Source organism: Phycodurus eques, chromosome 3 (genome assembly GCF_024500275.1).
Source record: "Phycodurus eques isolate BA_2022a chromosome 3, UOR_Pequ_1.1, whole genome shotgun sequence".
Taxonomy (NCBI): Eukaryota; Metazoa; Chordata; class Actinopteri; order Syngnathiformes; family Syngnathidae; genus Phycodurus; species Phycodurus eques.
The window spans coordinates 21,787,061-21,807,304 of record NC_084527.1 but is presented as its reverse complement, the minus strand read 5'-3'; the positions used below and the strand labels follow the sequence as shown (position 1 = coordinate 21,807,304).

The 20,244-nt window shown below is 41.1% G+C and overlaps 2 protein-coding genes across 2 annotated transcripts; both read right to left on the bottom strand.

Annotated features, from left to right (window-relative positions):
* Positions 1-3,754: 3,754 nt before the first annotated feature.
* Positions 3,755-14,096, bottom strand: ptrh1 (peptidyl-tRNA hydrolase 1 homolog). The gene is made up of 5 exons (XM_061672680.1): positions 13,612-14,096; positions 7,537-7,750; positions 7,370-7,469; positions 6,255-6,300; positions 3,755-6,177 (listed from the first exon to the last, which is right to left on the bottom strand). The coding sequence occupies exons 1-5, from the start codon at positions 13,789-13,791 to the stop codon at positions 5,977-5,979; spliced, it is 741 nt and encodes a 246-aa protein (XP_061528664.1). The 5' UTR covers positions 13,792-14,096; the 3' UTR covers positions 3,755-5,976.
* A 1,049-nt stretch (positions 14,097-15,145) lies between these two features.
* Positions 15,146-19,722, bottom strand: LOC133399569 (natterin-3-like). The gene is made up of 3 exons (XM_061671133.1): positions 19,632-19,722; positions 17,723-18,162; positions 15,146-15,787 (listed from the first exon to the last, which is right to left on the bottom strand). Exons 1-3 carry the CDS (start codon positions 19,720-19,722, stop codon positions 15,146-15,148), a joined length of 1,173 nt encoding a protein of 390 aa, XP_061527117.1.
* Positions 19,723-20,244: the final 522 nt, after the last annotated feature.

Genomic DNA, 20,244 nt, shown 5'->3' with positions numbered 1-20,244 from the left:
GTAGAGGAGTAGGAGTTGTGTTATGTAGACATGTTTTTTTTGTATAATGGTTGTGTTATTGTGTAGTTTTTGTTGCACAGTATCTGTGTCAACAAGATGATGATGATGATGTTGTCATGGTGATGTGGTGCCATGACTGCGTCCATGATGCTTCATCGACATTTGAGGAAGAGGAGACGAAGGTGACCACCTCCTGACTTCCTCCTCCATCTGAACTCCTTCCTGCTCCAATTAGCACAAACAAAAGTCACTTCCTCATCCCCCTTCTCCCTCCCCCTTTGGCTGCTCCCCCGCGACCCCTCCCACCTCCACATCTGTGAGGACAGGCACTCCCCGCCCCTGACCCAAGCCACCCCTTTTCATTCCTGTGGCTTAGCTTCTTTCACGTGCAAATTTGACAATGATGCTTAGGATGGCGGAGGTTTCAGGGGGCATCTGGCGGGAACATTGGACAAGAAAAGAGTTCAACCCTTTGTGTGTTGATATTTGGGGAAAATGCAGCCCCTGAAGGCAGTTTCAATGAGTAAGATAACATTCGGTAGACATGGATATCATGAGAAGAACCGCAAAGAAGTCTCAAAAAGCCATGTCCGAAAAGACAAAGTCAGCCATTTTGGGTTGAAGTGACCATTTTTTAAGTATTTTTCAGGGATCCTTACCTCCTGGAATTTCTTTGTAAAATTCAGCCGCCAAACCTGTTTGACTTGGCTTCATGAAATTTGGAAGGCATATTTAACTTGAGTAGATAAAAAAAACAACAACAAAAAAAACAGTCAAGAAGCATTGCCCAGAAAGACGCAGAAGGTCGGCTGTTTTGGTTAGTTTTGATGTTACAGCGACATCATCTCGAAGGTTGTCAGGGAATTACTTTGGTCAGTCGGTCAATCTCCATGACAACAGGTGAAGAAAGAGAGTGACGTTGTTGGTTCATGGGGGCAAGATCAATTTGACCTTGGCCTCTGCGTGGTGCTCAGATGAGCGGCGAAGGCCACTGGCCGGGTGGGCGGCACGACCCGACGCTTTTGATTGATTAGCCGTGTAGTACCCACTGCACGTGATACTAATCATGCGTAGCCCTAACAAACTGTTGTGTGCTGATAAATATGCTAATAATGTTAGCCACACCATAAAGCATGAGTGGAGACAACACTGATGCTCATAAATAAAGATGGTGTGTAGACATGTTGTTGTGTAGTGGTGCGGTGGTGCAGATTTTTAGAAGATACGTGTAGCGGTCGCGTTGATGTTATGCATAAGGCTTATGTGGTTAGGGTTGTACTAAAGCAGTGTTGTTGCGTAGATGTGTTTCAAATATAAAACTTGTATTAACCCAGACGCTAAAAAATTAAAAGTAGAGCAAGTGTCTGAGATGATGTGTTCAATGTCACTTGGTGTTTGCAATGTTTGGTTTGCCGCCCCTTCCCCCCAGTGACTGACACACGTGCGCACACACATGCACGCAGGTTTGTATGTGCAGGATTAAGAGCATCAAAGGAGCGTGACTGGACTTCCCAGCTGGGCTACTGTGGTGTGAAAATCAAACACACCCTCGCATCTCTCCCTATCTAAAATGACACTAATAATCACTTTTCCGGTTAATATTTCACAAATAATAATTTATTCTCTGTCCTGTTGCAATACACAAATTGTGCGCGTTTCTTTTTCCAATTACACGCCCCTTGTGCTCCTCCCCGACTCTCTGAAAGGGGTGAAAATGATACATTCCTCAAGAATTATGCAAATTTTTAATCCCCGAGAAAAGAGCTCAGCGGCAACAGCAAACCTACTCACCCATCACTTTTAACATCTTTTTCAACAAAACTTTATTTTAGTCCAACAACAACTAAAAACTTACGTACAACATTTGTGTTTTATTTTGTTATTTTTTCTCCTTAAGCATGCAAAAAGTGAAGAAATTAGGTGTATGGAAAAGTGAAACTAAATCGAGGCGCGTGCACGTGGCCGTGCAAATGAGCGGGGGTTTGTCGTGCACGAGCGGCCAGCAACAGATGTCCACGCACAATTCTCGCGTTGGCTTTGGGAACATTTCCACGAGAATTGCGTTTGGACAATCAGCCGCGAGAGCCCACAGGACGGGAAGAACGTGCAGAAAGTCCGGTCGTCTCATTCCGATTTAAGGGGGAGGGGGGGGGGGGGGGGAAAGTTCCGGACCTTGCAGACGCGATGCACCTGCTCACCCCCGCCGTCCGCAGCGCTCAGGCGGGCTAGAGCCTCCGCTGGAAGTTGCTCCTCATTCTCCTCCTGCTGGTTCTTCCGACACTGGCCGCTTGCACCGAGGACAACCGGCGCAGGCACCACGAGACTCGGGCACAGCTCGTGACTAGTGCCTCTCCGTGCATCACGTTTCTATTCCACCCACACGCTGAAGGGGTGATAAATGGTCATTGTGGTGTGAGGGGAGAAGTAATGAATCTGATGGGGGGGAGGGGGGGGGCTAAGGAGGTTCGACCCTCTTAAAGACACACAAGGACGTATAGTCACACGGACTCACTTTTGTCACTGTGAAGTCATGTCGCAAACTGAACTCATTATTTAACTAAGTGAAACAAAAAAGCAAGTATGTGATAGAAAAATACCCACCCTTGGGAAGTTTCATTATAGTTGCATTAACAGCTAAAATGGTAAAAAAAAAAAAAAGATATGGCCCGAAATAGCCAATTTCTAATTATGGATGTATTAATACACCTGTTTCATTAAAAGGGAAGTAAACTCACTTTTTTTTATACGTTGTATGTGCCACCACTAATCAAAACTCGGTGGTTAATATTGCGTTTGTGGAATAGGAATTAAACAGAATAATTCATCAATCTCCAGCGCGCTGCCATTTTAGGCAATATTACCCTCTGCTGGCGACCGAAATTAAAATCACAACTGCCTCATGGACGTCACGTGACCAAACCCGGAAGCAGACATGAGGAGTCTGCGAACCTGTTTTCATGGACGTCACGTGACCAAACCCGGAAGCAGACATGAGGAGTCTGCGAACCTGTTTCCTGGGTTTGGTCACGTGAAGTCTACAAAGTTCGAGGGGGAGTTGTAAAGTTAATTTCGGTCGCAAGCAGAGGGTGATATAATAACCATAGTTCATTTATTGCGGATTCAGTGCATCGTGGCCTTTTTAAAAATTATTATTATTATTTTTTAATAAAGGTCAGTGTAATGCAGTTACTTACCTGCACATCTCTGATACAGTCAGCCTCACAGGCTAAATAAGTTCAATGTGGCACCAGTGACTCACAGAAAGGCAATTGGGATCTTGTTCTTAGCAGAAAAAGAAACTTGATTACAGTATATGCAACTCATACATTTGTTAAATCACCACATTGCTTGAGAATAATTTCTAGGACATGTAGGTAATGTGATTGTGTTTAAAATGCAAGCCACAGTTCGGAGTTTGATGAATTCCAAATACCAACCATAATTGTTTTGTGCAGATGGCGACCTTCAAGTGGACAAATGAAATACCTGCACCTCTCAGAATTATATTTATACAAATTGGCATTGAAGTACTTATATTTCACTTATTCTATTTAGTAATATATTTTAAAATGCATCACTATTTAACATACTGCAAGGGGTTGCTGGAACGTAACCCCTGCGATAAATAAGGGTTTACTGTATTTCCTAAAATGGCGGCGCTCTGAGATTAATTATTCTGTTTTACTCACGAACAGTTAACCAAAGTACCACGTTTTGATTAGTGTTGGCACATTGTATTCTTGTCCTTAGACATTGTGGGTTTATTTCACCTTTATCTAAAAGCTCTGGCCTTAAAAGTTAATGAGGAGGGGGAAAAAAATAACAAAAAAACAACTTAAAGATGACCTTTTTCGTACAAAAACTTTTATTGAAAACATGAGGACAGGACTTTCTGCAGCTTTTGATGAACAAAGTTCTTTTGTTTGGATTTTGTGTGACAGCTGCGGTGTATTCTTTCTCAGGAAGTAGGAGTGAGTGAGTGAACATGTAGACTGTGTCATCACAGTTGGATTGATGAAATGTTTAGCACTTATTTTAATTCCTGTTGGCTCACTAGAACTGATTTAGATTTGTGACTGCTCGCCAGCATGTTTGTAATTTGTGAACAAAAGGTGGGGGCGATTGCTGACTAGTCACAGTGAGTCATGTTTAGCTTTGTTTGGTAGGTTGCTACTTGCTCTTGACATTTTATGACTCACCACCACCACTAGCAATAGAAAGGCAGAATGTCATCTCATTTGCCACTTTTTTATGAACAGCATTTTGTAAACTCAAGATTTGGATCTTTTTTGTGATGTTTGACAGGTAGTAGCACTGAGTGACGCTAGAGCTTGATTGTTAGCATCTCACGCCAGCTAGTATGCCAGCATATGGTCGTCACTTGTGAACAAAAGGTCGAGGCAAGTGTCGTGTAAAGTTGGGAGATATCAAATAATGTTTAGCTTTTTTGTTGGTTGATAACTCTCAGCAGCTTTTTGAGAATAAAAGGCATCGATTAGATCTTGTGTGTGACTACTAGCCTGCATATTCTTGTCCCTTTTGAACAAAGAGTAGAGGAGAGTGAGTGCAGTGCCAGTTAGAGGTGGCAACTTATGTTTAGCAATGATTTTATTTTGCTAGGTTGGTACTTCCTGTTGGGTTGACTTTTGACAGCATTTTGGGAACAAAGGACTTTTAATTTGGATCTCGCAGGGTGCATCTGAGTCCATCTCCAATGTGATGTGACAGAAGGTCGCACTGAGTGAAGATATAGACTGCTAAAGTGTAGGACTCAGCAGCTTTTTGTGAACAAACGAGGACTCAACAGCTTTTTGTGAACAAACGACTGATTTCGGTTTTGTGTAACTGCTAGCCAGCATATGGTTGTCATTTGTGAACAAGCGGTAGCGGCGATTGTTCAAGTGTTGTGGTAGTCTGAGATAACGTCAAGTCATCCAGCCATCCATTTCCTATACCGCTTATCCTCGCCAGGGTCGCGGGCGTGTTGGAGCCTATCCCAGTTATCTTTGGGCAAGAGGCGCTGTACACGCTGAACTGGTCACCAGTCAATAACAGGCCACATAAAAACCAACCATTCGCACTCACATTCACACCTACAGGCAATTTATTTAGAGTCTTCAATGAACCCACCATGCATTTTTTTTTTGGGATGTGGGAGGAAAACGGAGTACCTGGAGAAAGCCTACCTGTCAGGCACGGGGAGAACATGCAATTTCCACACAGGCGAGGCTGGGATTTGAACCCCGCTCCTCAGAACTGTGAGGCAGAAGTGCCTAACCAGTCACTCACCATGCCGCCACATCAAGTCATGTTTCGCTTTTATTTTGGTGGTTTGCTACTTTGTGTGTGGAGGACTCTGCAGCTTTTTGTGAACGAAGGAATTTGATTTGGATCTCGTACTGCTACATTGTGCTCGCCAGCAGATGCTCGTCACTTATGAACAAAAAACAGCAGTGTTTTGAGTGTTGTGACAGTTGGAGATGGTGTGTTTGGCTTTTATTTTTGTAGGTTTCTACTTCCTGTTGGCACACTAGGATTCTTGGCAACTTTTTGTGAACAAAGGACTTTGGTTTAGATCTTGTGTGACTGCTAGCAAGCACATGCTTGACACTTGTGTACGAAAGGCAAGTGTCATCGAAAATTACATCCAGTCATGTTTAGCTTTTACACTGGTAGGTTGCTACTTCCTGTTGGCATGCTAGGACTTGGCAGGTTTTTGTAAACAGATGACTTTGATTTGGATGTTGTGTGGTATATTTGAGTCCATCAGTGGCTCCAATTACCGGAGACAAATTCCTGGTGTTTTTTGGACATACTTGGCAAATAAAGATGAGTCTGATTCTGATCTTGTTTTTGACATTTACCAGGAAGTAGTGCTACATTGGCTTTGGATGCTAAATTGCTCGTCGCCATCTGCTTGTGAACAAAAGGTAGTTTTATGTGTGTCCGCAGAGGTTCTATGCTGGTCACTTTCCCTCATCTGCCCCCTGCTGACGAGGAGGATGAGGAGCATTTTTCTTCTTGATTGCCGAGCTGAGACATCAGAATGTCGACACTCTGAACAAGAACATAGTCCAGAATTTTCCACTCCTCCGCAAAAAAGCGGCCCATGACGTGGTGCTCCACCGAAGTCTTACCCGCCGGACGCCCGATGCCCACCCGCAGCCTGGGCATCACCTAAGCAGGGGGGAAGAAAACAACGGGATGCAGTGATTGGGTAATTTCGAGCAACCAGTCAAAAATTAGGTACTCACATCGGTGCGGAGGCAGTCCATGCAGGAGCGGACACCGTTGTGGCCTCTGTGGGTGGAAAAAACAAATTAGCTTTTCACTCGTAGATCCCGCAAAATAGCTCCATCAGACCCATAACAAGGATTGATGTGACATGAAGTAGTTGAAAATAGCTTTCAAACTAACAAGGGCAGAAGAAATTAGTGTCAGATAGGGCTGGGCGATCTGCCCCCCAAAAAAGATCAAGACACATTTTTTATTTTTAAATAAATATAATTTTTAAAATTTTTATCGCCCTTTTTTCCAATTGTTTTTAAACTTTTTTAAACAACCAATTTTACTGACTCACATTTTTATGCATAATCACTTGAATAAGTGATAAGTGATCATCAAATGAATAAACAGGCTTGTTATGTTGCCCGTTTTTTAGGCCACGATATAGCTTACACATCGGCTAGTTAATAGCATTGCTCTACGTTACTTTGGAGACAGTGCCACACAACCGGCGTCGGTCACTGCCCGCCTCCCGTTGCCGGGGTGAGGATGGGCCGACGCAGCGGCCTCTGTGGGAAGACGGCTGACTCGGTGTCTCGATCCCGCTACGGGGCGGGCCAGCCGATGAGGTGCGGTCTTTGTTTACTCCCACAACTTGCAAACATACTGGAGCAGGAAAACGACAACTCTGATTGGCTGTTGCCATGCACATTTCCGCCAAGTTTAATCAAATAAATACGCGTGCAGCTGATCACCTTGATCGATGGGAAATTTATTGTGATCACTAATCGCGATCTTATAATCGCCTAGCCCAAGTGTCAGGCCTTAAATTTCAAACCCTTGTCCTGACGTTCTACACGGTAGACTCTGTCTTTGAGTGTGTATGGCTTTAAAAGGCGGGGCCTGGCTGGGTGAGTGATGTGAGAATCCTCAAATGCGTCTACAGTTGGCTGTTGTGAGCTAAAATTAGCAGCTGGCTGTTAACTGACTAACTGTTAGCTAGTCTGCGTGTTAAATGCCTAGGCGTCAGTTGTGGTTATAGCGGCTCACGTATGAATGTGCACTTTTTTTAAAGTAGTTTTAAAGCGTTATTCAATGAATCGTTTCAGCCCCAGGCTCCGTAAAGGTGCTTTTCAGGACCAACCTGGCGCTTCCTCCATGTTTGATGCCAACCTTTCCTAAAGGTTTGTCGAGCTCGTCATGGACCAGCAGAATGTCCTCAGGTTGGACGCCGTACTTGCTGGCTAAAGAGAAAGTGGATCGCATCACATACCGCTCGCATTGGTGTCGATCACAGCAGCTTTTTTTTACCAGCTTTGGCCACCGCCACGCCGTTGACGTTCATCAGCACTCGGGGACGCAGCAACACCAGGCGGCGCGCGTCCGCCACTACCACCTCGCCGCAAAGTTGCCTGTCACCGCTCCAACATTTGCCTAAGCACAGACGGGCGGCCAGGGCGCTGACCACCGCCATGCCCACACTGTGCCGTGTGCCCTCCATGCCCGGGTTTCCCAGGCCCACCACCTGAATTGCATGGAAAAAAAGTAGAATACTAACACTGACAATCATCTAATTAAGTGATTGTTTTTGGAAAAGGTTGTAATCATACATAAAAAGTCAATAATTTACTGTACAAATTAATATTATGAGAATTTGAAAAAAGTCATAATACAACAAGTCATTTGAAAATGTATCTTACATTTGTTCATGAAAAGAATGATATTTTTTGTAAAGAATGAAGTCAAGAATAAAACAGACAAAATTTAATTTTCATAAAGTAGTTTTTGAGGGGGTATTACTATTACTGATTTTTAGAATGGCGGCACGGTGACCGACCGGTTAGAGCGTCAGCCTCACAGTTCTGAGGTTCAATCCCCGGCCCCGCCTGTGTAGAGTTTGCATGTTCTCTCCGTGCCTGCGTGGGTTTTCTCCGGGCACTCCGGTTTCCTCCCACATCCCAAAAACATGCATGGTAGGTTAATTGACAACTCTAAATTGCCCGTAGGTGTGAATGTGAGTGCAAATGGTTGTTTGTTTGTATGTGCCCTGCGATTGGCTGGCGACCAGTTCAGGGTGTACCCCGCCTCCTGTCCGATGACAGCTGGGATAGGCTCCAGCACGCCCGCGACCCTTGTGAGGAGAAGCGGCTCAGAAAATGGATGGATGGATGATTTTTAGAATAGTCTTCATATTAGAAGTCATTTTTGGGCTGGGGATTGTTGTAATCTTATGAAAGAAGTCATCTTCTTTTTCGTGAAGAAAATCTTACAGGAATAAAGTCACATAATTTGAGAATTAAGTCTGATTTTTAGAGAGAAAGAAGTCATAGAGAATATGAAAACTGATTTTCTTTCAAGAATGAAGTGTAAAAGAATTCTGGAAAAAAATTACAAATAAAACATTTTTAATTAAACAAAATTACACTTATTATAACTTTAAAAAATAAAGCAATGAGAACAAGCCCCGTTTAAAAAAATGACCAAAAAAGGAGAATACAGTTAACACCCACTGCATAGTTCGATAAAGTAATTTTTTTTAGAAAACAATCTTTTGAGGAACAAAGATATATTTATTTGAGAATAAAGTCATACATTTTGGGGGGGATACTATTAATATTACAATAATTTTTAAAATAGTAATAATACCAAAGTAATTTCTGTGGAAAATGTAACTTTGTTTTTTTGAGAAAAGTCATCATTTGAAAATGTCTTTTTTTGGAAAAGAGTCATAATTTTATGGGAATAAAGTCATTTATTTGTCAGATCTTTATAGAGAATAAAGTCTGAGCGAGAGCAAGAGAAGAAAAATAGTATTTATTTCTCAAGAATTAAGTTAGAACCAATTGAAAGAGCTCAAATAGCTCCCCAGAACTGTTTACACTCTGCTATTATCTATTGAGTGACCGACTTACTACGGCCAGGCGATAAGAAAAAGTAGTTCCCACCAACCATGTATCATGTAGACAAGATCTCAATTGTTTTGTTACTTTCCACTGTGTTCTTGTTAACGATATCCAGTGGTGTAATAAAAAGTGTCTGCCACTTTCTTATTTCTTTGCATCGTTGTCACTTAAATGGTTTGCATCATCAAACAAATTTTAATATTAGTCAAAGACAACACAAGTAAACACAAAATGCAGTTTTTAAATTAAGGTTTTTATTATTAAGAGGAAAAAAATCCAAACCGCCATGGCTCTCTGAGAAAAAGCGATTGCCCCCTAAATCTAATAACTGGTTGCAACAACTGCAATCAAGCGTTTGCGATAACTTGCAATGAGTCTCTTACAGTGCTGTGGAGAACTTTTGGCCCACTTATCTTTGCAGAATTGTTGTAATTCAGCCATATTGGGGGGTTTTCGAGCATGAACCGCCTTTTTAAGGTCATGCCACAACATCTCAATAGGATTCAGGTCAGGACTTTGACTAAGCCACTCTAAAGTCTTCATTTTGTTTTTCTTCAGCCATTCAGAGGTGGACTTGCTGGTGTGTTTTGGGTCATTGTCCTGTTGCAGAACGAACAGATGGGCAGACATTCTCATTCAGGATTTTTTTGGTAGACAGTAGAATTCATGGTTCCATTTATCACAGCAAGTCTTCCAGGTCCTGAAGTAGCAAAAAAGCCCCAGACCATCACACTACCACCACCCTTATTTTACTGTTGGTATGATGTTCTTTTTCTCCAATGTGGTGTTACCTTTACTTTTTTTTGTAATGGGACACACACCTTCCAAAAAGTTCAACTTTTGTCTCGTCAGACCACAGAGTATTTTTCCAAAAGTCTTGGGGCTCATCAAGATGTCTTCTGGCAAAATTGAGATGAGCCTTAATGTTCTTTTTGCTCAGCAGTGGTTTTCATCTTGGAACTCTCCCATGCAGGCCATGTTTGCCCAGTCTCTTTCTTATGGTGGAGTCATGAACACTGACCTTAACCGGGGCCTGCAGTTCTTTGGATGTTGTTGTGAGGGTCTTTTGTTGCACGCTATTTTTCACCGCCCCAGCTACCTACACGCTACGGCTAACGCGGCTAAATACAATGCTGAGCCACGGAGGCGAACGTTCGCTTTGTGTCCAGTGTAAACGCAGCATAAATCGATAATCTTCACGCCCATGGGAGCGAATAAGCTCCATTTCTGACAAGTATTGTTATCATGAAGGGAGGACGAGGAGTAATTAACAGGAGAGAGATGAAAATGCTATGCTAATTGCTAAGCTATCGTGACGTGTAGTCGCAAAAAAATGAAATAAGTGATTGGGTGATGCAGTACACTTGTCACATAGGTCTGGCTGGAACAGCACTAAAGTGGAGAGTAACCAACTTTGAAGAGCAAAACACCTGGCAAATTCATAAGTGTCTAGAGAGAAAATTCTGTATTACACAATAACGCTAGACAGCCACACAGGACAGGAACTGGAAATTAATTTGTACTCTACTGCTACGTCACTTGAGAAAAGGGGCCTATAAGTTTAAAATAACATAAATAAAATATTTATAAGATAACCTTCATTTGTCCCACAGTGGGGAAATTTGCCTCATTTCAGCAGCAATCGTGGATACACGTCGCTAATTACGAGGACAGAGGTGATGTTTCATTTTGACAAATGTCTCAAGCTTACAGAATAAAGTCATTTTGTTCCTGCTCACAATGTTTTGTTTCTTATTCGTGTTCCTGCACAGAATGGGGGTGTTTTGCCACAAATGACACAAGGCGTCTTTCCAGAAGCATGAGGTCCGCTCCTGGCACCAATGTGACCTCCACCAAGGCAGGCACCATTGTGTCCATTGTTGTACGTTGTTGTATGCTTCTTTGTGTACTTGTGTGTGTGTGATAAATTAACTCTTATTATTGTGTGAATAGCATGTTTTTCTGCATCCAATGTCTTTATTTTGAATAATATTGTCATGTTTTTGTCTTATTTTTCTATGTATAATATAATTTCATTATTTTGTAGATATATTTCACATTGAAATGTTTTGTTCACCATGAAATGTTTTTTAAAAAACAACAATTACAGTTTTCATTATTTTGAGGAAAAAAGTATGAGGTATTTTCGCAAAGAGTTGTAATATTACGACAGTACTGTAGTTGTATTTTGAGAGAATGACAATTTTTTTCTCAGTAAAAATAGTAATTTTGAGAAACAGATCTTTCTTAGAATAAAAGACCCTCCTCGTATTACAAAGTTGTGATTTTACAAGAATAAAGTATTTTTTTAAACAAAAGAAAGGTAAAGTTATAAGTATATTTCAAAAGAATAGAACTTTTAATAATAAAAGGAGTATAAAGCTGTAATATTTATTTGAGGAAAAAAAATTTGCACTATTACAAAAATACAGTATTTTTAGGCAAATGTAACTTTACGTGGAAAAAGTATTTTTTTTAATGATGGAATATTACGAGAATAAAATGTTAATATTACAAGATTAAAGTAATTTTTTTAAGAAGAAAATGTACAATATATGAGTCATATTTGGGGGGGGGAGTAACTTTACATGGAATCAAAGTTTTTATTCATTTATTTGAATAAAATCGTATATAAATGTAAATATCTGACATCCAATAAAGTTATTTTAAAAAAACATGTCGGCGGTGTGGGACAGACAACACACGCCTGAGACAGACAACACGTAATGATCAGACTACAAGAAAGATTTGCTCTTTCACGCTTGCACTATGTCAGACTACTGCAATAAAATCTTGTATTCCAATACCACCGCTTCCCATTTTTTACCATCGTTGGGCTTTATCTTGTCAACTCAAATGTGAGCGGATACACTCGTTACCGTGGCGACGACAACAAGAGTGGCTCGCAACTGTATTACAAGAACAAACTGGGGAAAAACGTGCGTTGGTGGTCACCGGTGCTCAGGCGAGGAGTTCGTTTAATTACATTAAACTAATTTAATTACAGTAAGTTAGAACCCATTATTTCTGCCACGCAATGTTGGTTTGACCTGACTAGAATACATGACCTGACTAGAGCAGTGATTTCTAACCTTTATGGAGGCCTGGAACAAATTTTAACATTGAAATATTTCACAGCACACCAACGAACAAAAATGTCAAAAAAAGTGGATACATTAATTAATTACTGTATGTACTTACTGCCATCTAATAGAAGACCATTCATTTTTTCAGTCTGTCACTATCCCTCATTGGCATAAATAGAGGAACAAAGATACATTATTTATTATAAATATAGTTTTTTGAGAAATTATGTACACATGTACATAGAGTAAATGAACAGGTCATTTAAATAGACGCATTACACCATCTTGTGATTGGATCGGGGATCAGTTATCGTTTTTTTAAACTTGCTGATCGTCCCCAAAATCATGATCGTGTAAAGCCTTGGGATTAGGTCCCAAAAACTGTGAATAAGCGGGGGTTTCCGCAAAAAAACAGCAGATAGGTGAATTTGCAAATGCCGAAATACGAATATGCGAGGGTCCACTGTATTATGGAACTAGTCGTATTTTTAAGAAAAATTAGTAAGTTTATACGGAAACACTTTATTGTTAAGAGTAAGGTCATAATATTACGAGAAGTTGGATTTTTTTTTTTTTTTTAATAGGAGAAATAAAGCTGTCTTAAAACAAAATGCATAGCGCTTTTCAAGGCACTCAAAGACACTTTACAATTGCAGACACTATTCATTCACTCCACAGTTGTAGTGGTCAGCTATTTGTAGAGCCACAGCTGCCCGAGGGCAGTCTGACAAAAGCCTGGCTGCCATTCTGCACCTACGGCCACCCCAACCACCACATTCATTTGTGGGCAAAAAGTCTTGGCCAGGGACACGACGACGACGACGACATGCGCTCGGGCGGCTATCCGAACCGGCGACCCTCCGGTTTCAGGGTGTACGCTTACCCTCTGCACCACAAGGAAAAGGTAGTAACTATGTTGAAAAAAATGTTTTACCCCCAGAATCAATAGTAACAATATGAGAACAGAGTCATATATTTAGGAATAAGTAGTAACTATGTAGAAAACTATGTAGAATCAAGTCGCAATATCATGAGAAGTCACATTGGTTGGTGTAAGTACTAACATTAGATGGGAAAATCAAGTCGTAATATTACAAAAACTAAGTCATATTATTTTAAAAGCAGTAACTTTGTGAAAAAAGTTTTTTTTTTTTAGAATAAAGCTGTAATATTACGAGACTAAAATCGTGCTGTTTTTGTACGAAGCCCAATTTAAAAAAAGAAATCTTTGGAATAGATAATTTCTCAACCCATTCAAACTATTGTCAAATGATACTTGACCAATGTTATACTTTCCAAGTCTCACATTCTCTGTTTCAACATTTCAATGAATTCGGCAGTGTTTTGGTGACATTACACAGTGAATACATGTTTACCGACACATAATGCAAACTTACCATCCTTCGTCGCCCTTGTTCGTGCAGTTGTGTTTCGGTGGTCATCGCCGCCGCGACCGGCTCGCTCAGCCAAAGGCGGCTGACAATTCTCGTCAAAAAACGTTGCATCGTCAAAAGGTAACGGCGTGGAGGAAGCAAGGTGCAACAAAGGGACGTGAATATGCCAACCAGCCTTATCATGACAAAGTGGAATAAAAGACGGCGAACTTTGGTAAAAACGTGATTTTGTTGCCCACTCTGTGACACCGATGACTGCTCGTCCGGCTAGCAACTCCGGGTTAGCAAGATTGCTGCTTATTAAACTTTACAACATACGACATTCGAATAACGAAGAGGCGAGAAGCGAAGTCAACATACAGCTTGATAAAGACTTTTGAGACATTATATCAGTACTACCAAGATGTACATTACATTATATTCGCAAAAAGTCTCATTTTGTGGTTTCCTCGTTTTTTTCTTCGTCGTGAACGACGAGCGTGCTTTCCTTCCGCTAGGCCACAGCGACACCCGGCGTGGCGACTTGAGAACTACAGCCATCCAATATAAGCCTTGTATAAAACATGCCTTCAAAAAGCTAGAAATGCACACTTTTGAGAGCTTTTAGTTTAAGAATATGTTAGTTACTATTTTAATACAATTTAAACCACCTTATTTACCTCCACACAATGGTCAAGTATTAGAAATATCTCAAAATGTTGCGATATCAGTTTTTTAAACTTGTGTTCTTGTATTGAATATCATTAAAAACTAATACCTGATTTACCTAAAGTGTTCGGTGTGCTGATATGTAGAGCAAGGGAAGTCCAATGAAGGCCATTCAAATACAAATGGGAGACTTCCTGTGTGTATATGAATCGGTTGCTAAATGCGACGTTTATCTGCCGACATATGAAGGCACATACATAGTTTATTCAGACGGGTTTTGTCCTGGAAGTTTCCTAACAAATCCTGGCACTCTTGAATGAAAATGAACTTTCTTTCGAAAACTGTTCTTTGAAATCAGAATGACTGTGTTCTCAATTACATTCAGCAGGCAGAAGTGAACTAAACTCAATTCACCTTTGCCCAAAATATGAATTAGTTCATGAACTTTCATTCATTAAACTCCTTCAGGTACAACACTGGTGATGAGAACGTACACTCTTTGCTTAAGTAATGATTTTACTCAATTGTATTACACATAAAAGTTAAATAAAAATTGGACCTAAATAAAAGTTTCAAAACAAACATTGCATGAAGATTAAATGCAAATGTACGGGGGAAAAAAAGAAGTTAAATACAACAGAACTGTACTCAGGCTGTGATTCTTTTGCGTACCACTAGAGGGAGCCCGCATACCATGAGTGCTTCTAGTACCACACTGAGAATCACCGGACTAGTCGACCAATCGGTTCAACCCCTAACGCTCACCACGGAAACTGGGGAAACACAAACAACAACAACAACATGCATGACCAGACACAGGAACATGCCATAATTTGTATGAAAAAGTTTTATTTCTTCTCATTGTAACAAGACAACAGGTCATATTTCTTTAGTCTTGGTTGGGCTGGCATGGAACGGAGTCAGCTACGGGCTGGCAACGCTCCACCACAGCGTTGATCTCGCCAACGCTGACGCCATCGTAGGTTCCCGTGATGGAGGTCCAGTGCGTGTCTCCGTTGTGGTTGGTGCGACTCAGCCGGGCCTTGAAGGGGATGTCGGCGCTCATCTTGCGTCCGTCCATCCTGACGGCGCAGGAAAAGTTGGGCTGCACTAGGAGCTCCACGCTGACCGAGTGGCTCACCGCCTCCAGGAGGCTGGTCCCCTCGGAGAAGGTGACGGTCTGCTCCTTGGTGAAGTCCACGTTCCCGGGCCCCAGGATGGGCACCTTGGCCTTCATGGTGGACACCGAGCCGTTGCGGGTCTCCCGTCCGGTGTCCCAGGTCTTCTCGCTGGTGCTGGTCTTGTCCAGCGTCACTGTCTTGTGCACGGCGTGGCACTCCAGGTTGGTGACTTTGGCCAGCTGCAGGGTTTCGGGCGGGTGGTGGAAGAGCTCCATTTGGTCCACAGCGTACTCCACGTGCGAGATGTGCTGGCTGTACACGTCGGGGTTGATCCGTAGAACCTGGTACCTCTTGTACCAGTACTCGTCGCCCTCCCAGGGAAGGAAGAAGGCCTCGTGCTGGCTCACCACCTTCACACAATCAAGTTGGCAAGAAAAAACTTTTTTGATATATTTTCAAGAATTGAGTTATATTTTTCAAGTAAAAAGGAGGACTGTTTTACAAGACAAAAATATTCAAAGATTCATAATATATATATATATATATATATTTTTTTTTTTCAATTATTATTTTTTTAAGTTGTATTTTGTAATATTGCAGTGTTTTGTTTTTTAAAGAAGAATTTAAGAATTTTCCAGGAATGAAGTTGCATTTTTCCCAAAGAAAAAGCATGAACAAAAGTGTAATCTCGTGAGGAAAATCTTTTTTTGAAAAGAATATTTGAAATAAAGAAGTCATTTATGTTATTCATTCATTTTCCATATCGCTTATCCTCACTAGGGTCCTCAGAACTGTGAGGACCCTAGTGAGGACTGTGAACTGTAACCCTGCTAACCAGTCCTCCACTGTGCCATCATTTAACTGAACTGAACTGGTTGCCAGCCAATCGCAGGGCACATTTAAAGAAAGAAACATTCACACTCACATTGTTACCTATCGGCAATTTAGAGTCTTCAATTAACCTAGCATGCATGTTTTTGGAATGTGGGAAGAAACCGGAGTACCTGGAGAAAACCCATGCAGGCACGAGGAGAACATGCAAACTCCACATCGGCAAGGCCAGATTTGAACCGGGGTCCTCGGAACTGTGAGGCAGACGCGCTAACCAGTCAGTCACCGTGCCGCTTCATTTATTTTATGTAAAGTAAAAAAAAATTGAAGAAAAGTATTTTTTTTCACAAGAAGGTAATGAAGTAGAATATTTGTGAATTATTTTCAAAGAGTGAAGTCGATTTTTTTTTCCAAGAAGGAGAAGTTGTATTAAAAGTGCATTATTTTGCAGGAAAATGTTTGAAAAATGTTCTGTATATTTTGTACAATTGTAGTAATTTTTAAGCGAAAAGTCTTTCAAAATGTATTTTTCCAAGACTAAAGTTGCATATTTTTTCAAAAAGATTATTTTTTTTCTAAGAATATACAGACTCTTTCCAAAAAATGAGAATATCATTGAAAAGTTGATCTATTTCCATAGTTTCATTCAAAAAGTTAAACTTGCATAGATGATAGATTCAGGGCCCACAATTTAAACAATTCCAAGTATTTATTTATTAGTACATAATTGGGCTTCCCCACTCCTCCACGCTGCCCTGCTGTGAGACGGCAATTGTGGGGAACTTACGAGCTTCATACGAAATCCCAACTTTGCCTTCTCTCGCTCTGACTCAACGCATTCAAGGCTCACACGCTCATTTAGTTTAGCCCAGCGACCACACACGATGTCCTCGTTTCCATTTTCCTACGCCTTATTTTCTTTCTTTCTTTACCGTTAGTGTTATTTTCTTGTAGTTTGTAATTGTAGTTGTGTTTCATTAAATATACCATAAAATTCCACTCGTGGTCGTATTTTGTGTGTGTTCTGAATTTGAGTAAACCTCTGTAACCTGGGACTCAAAATGTCGTAGAGCGTAGCAACCTACAGATCATGAGACTAATTTTAAAAGGTTTGTCGTCATTTCGCCTTAAGTTAAACTTGAAAAATTTGATGTGGTGCCCTTTTCAAGACATTAGTTTGATTTTAACAATCAAATCGAATTTTACGATAAACCGGAAGTAACGCAAACGTCGCTCCAGGCTTATTACTTTATCCTAAATTAATTACAATTCTTATTTCATACATAATCGCTACAAACCCATGAAATCAGGAATTCAGGGCAGGACCCTGAACCGGTCGCCAGCCAATCTCTGGGTACACAGAGACAAACAACCATTTGCACTCACATTCACACCTACGGGCAATTTAGAGTCTTCAGTTAAGCTACCATGCATGTTTTTGGAATGTGGGACAAATACTCTACAAATACTCTTTTCAAGAAGAGACATGAACTGGTATGAGATGAACTGCCCACCTTGCCGAGTCCGTATTTGTTCTTGCCCACGAAGATGTCGACGCCTTGGCACGTCCTGACGGCGAGCCGGGGCACCGATCCGTACGAGTCCTCCGCCCACTCCAGGAACTCGAAGTGGTCCACGTTGACCAGCAGGTCGAAGGCGTCCGACGCGTACTCCTTGTCGGCGTACGGGTAGCGGCAGGTGTCTCGGGCGAAGAAGCCCGCCTCGCACTTTACCTTGCACACGTAGTCGGTGCGCTGGGCGTAGCCGTTGAAAATGGCCACCGCTCCGTCGGGCAGGGAGCCATTCCACGGAACCCACTTCAGGTTGGCGTGCTCGCCGAAGTTGGCCGAGGAGGGCAGGGAGGAGCCCGGAGGCGGTCCTCGCGCGGCGGGGTCCCGGGCCGCATCCAGGGGCGGGACCACATCACCCAGGGCCACGTTCAACCAAGCTTCTTCTTACACACACGCGCACAAACGCACGGACACACGCAATCATCAGTACTTCTATTTTCGGCCAGATTCCCAATCAATATACCCGAAGATCCAATCACTTAATTCGTCTGAAAATTCTTATTCTACATCTAATGAAATTTGCTTTTCCCCAAAAAAACACTTTGTTTTCCCCAAGAAAAGTGGATTTTTTTTCACACTCACAAAAAAATTAGTTTTTCCAATTGGGTAAAAAAAATAAAATTCTATAGGTTGTATTTCAATCCTTTTTTTTTTTCTTCGATAATAAAGTTAAGATTTCTTTCAGGAATTAAGATGTATTTATTCGGAGAATAAATGTAAGTGTTTTTCCTTAACAAAGTTTTTTTTTTTCAAGAATGTCTATGTTATACTTTTCAAGAAACAAGTGATCTTTTTCACAATAAAAGCAATTTCTTTTTTCAAGAACAATGTATTTTTTTCAACAAAAGTGGTGTTAGAAAGTTATACTTTTTCATAGAAAATGCATATTTTCAAAATAAAAGCCATCTTTTGGATCCATCCATCCATTTTCTGAGCCGCTTCTCCTCACAAGGGTCGCGGGAGTGCTGGAGCCCATCCCAGCTATCATCGACCAGGAGGCAGGGTACACCCAGAACTGGTTGTCAGCCAATCGCAGGGCACACCTACGGGCAATTCAAGTCTTCAATTAACCTACCATGCATGTTTGTGGGATGTGGGAGGAAACCGGAGTGCCCGGAGAAAACCCACGCAGGCACGGAGAGAACATGCAAACTCCACACAGGCGGGGCCGGGGATTGAACCCGGGTCCTCAGAACTGTTCTAACCATTCATCCAGCGGCATCTTTTGCAAGAATTCTAAAAGTTGAGGCTTTTCAAGAATCAATGTTTTGGGTCAGGAATTCAGTTGTATTTTTGTTCCTGAGCAAAGTTGTATTCTTCAAGTACAGACATTTTTTCCAATAAAATCTTTATTTGTCTCGAATTTTCTTTGTATTTTTCCATAAAAAAATGTATTTTTTTTCAAGAAAATTATTTTTCTTGATTTTCAAGCAAAGTTGTATTCTTTCAAAAAAATTCTTTTTTCAAGAAAAAAGGTAATTTTTCATATTATTTTTTTTTCAAGAAAGAAAATGCATATTCTTTTCCCCAAAAGAAAGTTATACTTTTCAAAATAAAAGCCATTTTTCAAGAAATAAAAATGTAGTATTCTTTTCAAGAACATATTTCACAGAAAAATGTAAAAACAAAAATAAAATAAAAAATAAAGTTGTGTTCTCAGAAATAAAGTTGCATAGTTTTCCTGAATATTCATTTTTTTCAAGAATACTCCTTTTGTTTAATAAGCTTCATTAAGAAAAACGTTTTTTTTTTTCAAAAATAAATGTTGATTTTTTTTCCAATAACAAGTTGTATTTTTCACAATAAAGTATTTTTCTCAAGTAACTCAATATTGGAAAAACGTGTGACTCACTGTACTGCTGCGGGGCGTCAAATGGATCCAACTGCAACGTCAGGCTGCAGAGCTCCAACAGAATCACCGACAGCACAAAACACGTCCTCATCTGAAAATTGCCATTATTAAAAAAATAATTAAACATTGACATAATTTATCCATCCAAGGAACCCTAAATTTCCAATGAATGACCATAAATTCCCAAATAACGTTTCCAATTTGGAATACAGTATTTACAAAATTCCGCAGCCCAGCTTCCAATGGAAATTGAAAACTAACTTTCCAAAAATGTACTGGAATTTCCCACCCTTTTGCATGAATGTGTGATATTTTTCAATTAAATTTCCATCATCCATCCATCCATCCATTTTCTGAGCCGCTTCTCCTCACTAGGGTCGCGGGCGTGCTGGAGCCTATCCCGGCTGTCATGGGGCAGGAGGCGGGGTACACCCTGAACTGGTTGCCAGCCAATCCCAGGGCAGATACAAACAAACAACCATTCACACTCACATTCACACCTACGGGCAATTTCGAGTTGTCAATGAACCTAGCATGCATGTTTTTGGGATGTGGGTGGAAACCGGAGTACACGGAGAAAACCCACGCAGGCACGGGGAGAACATGCTAACTC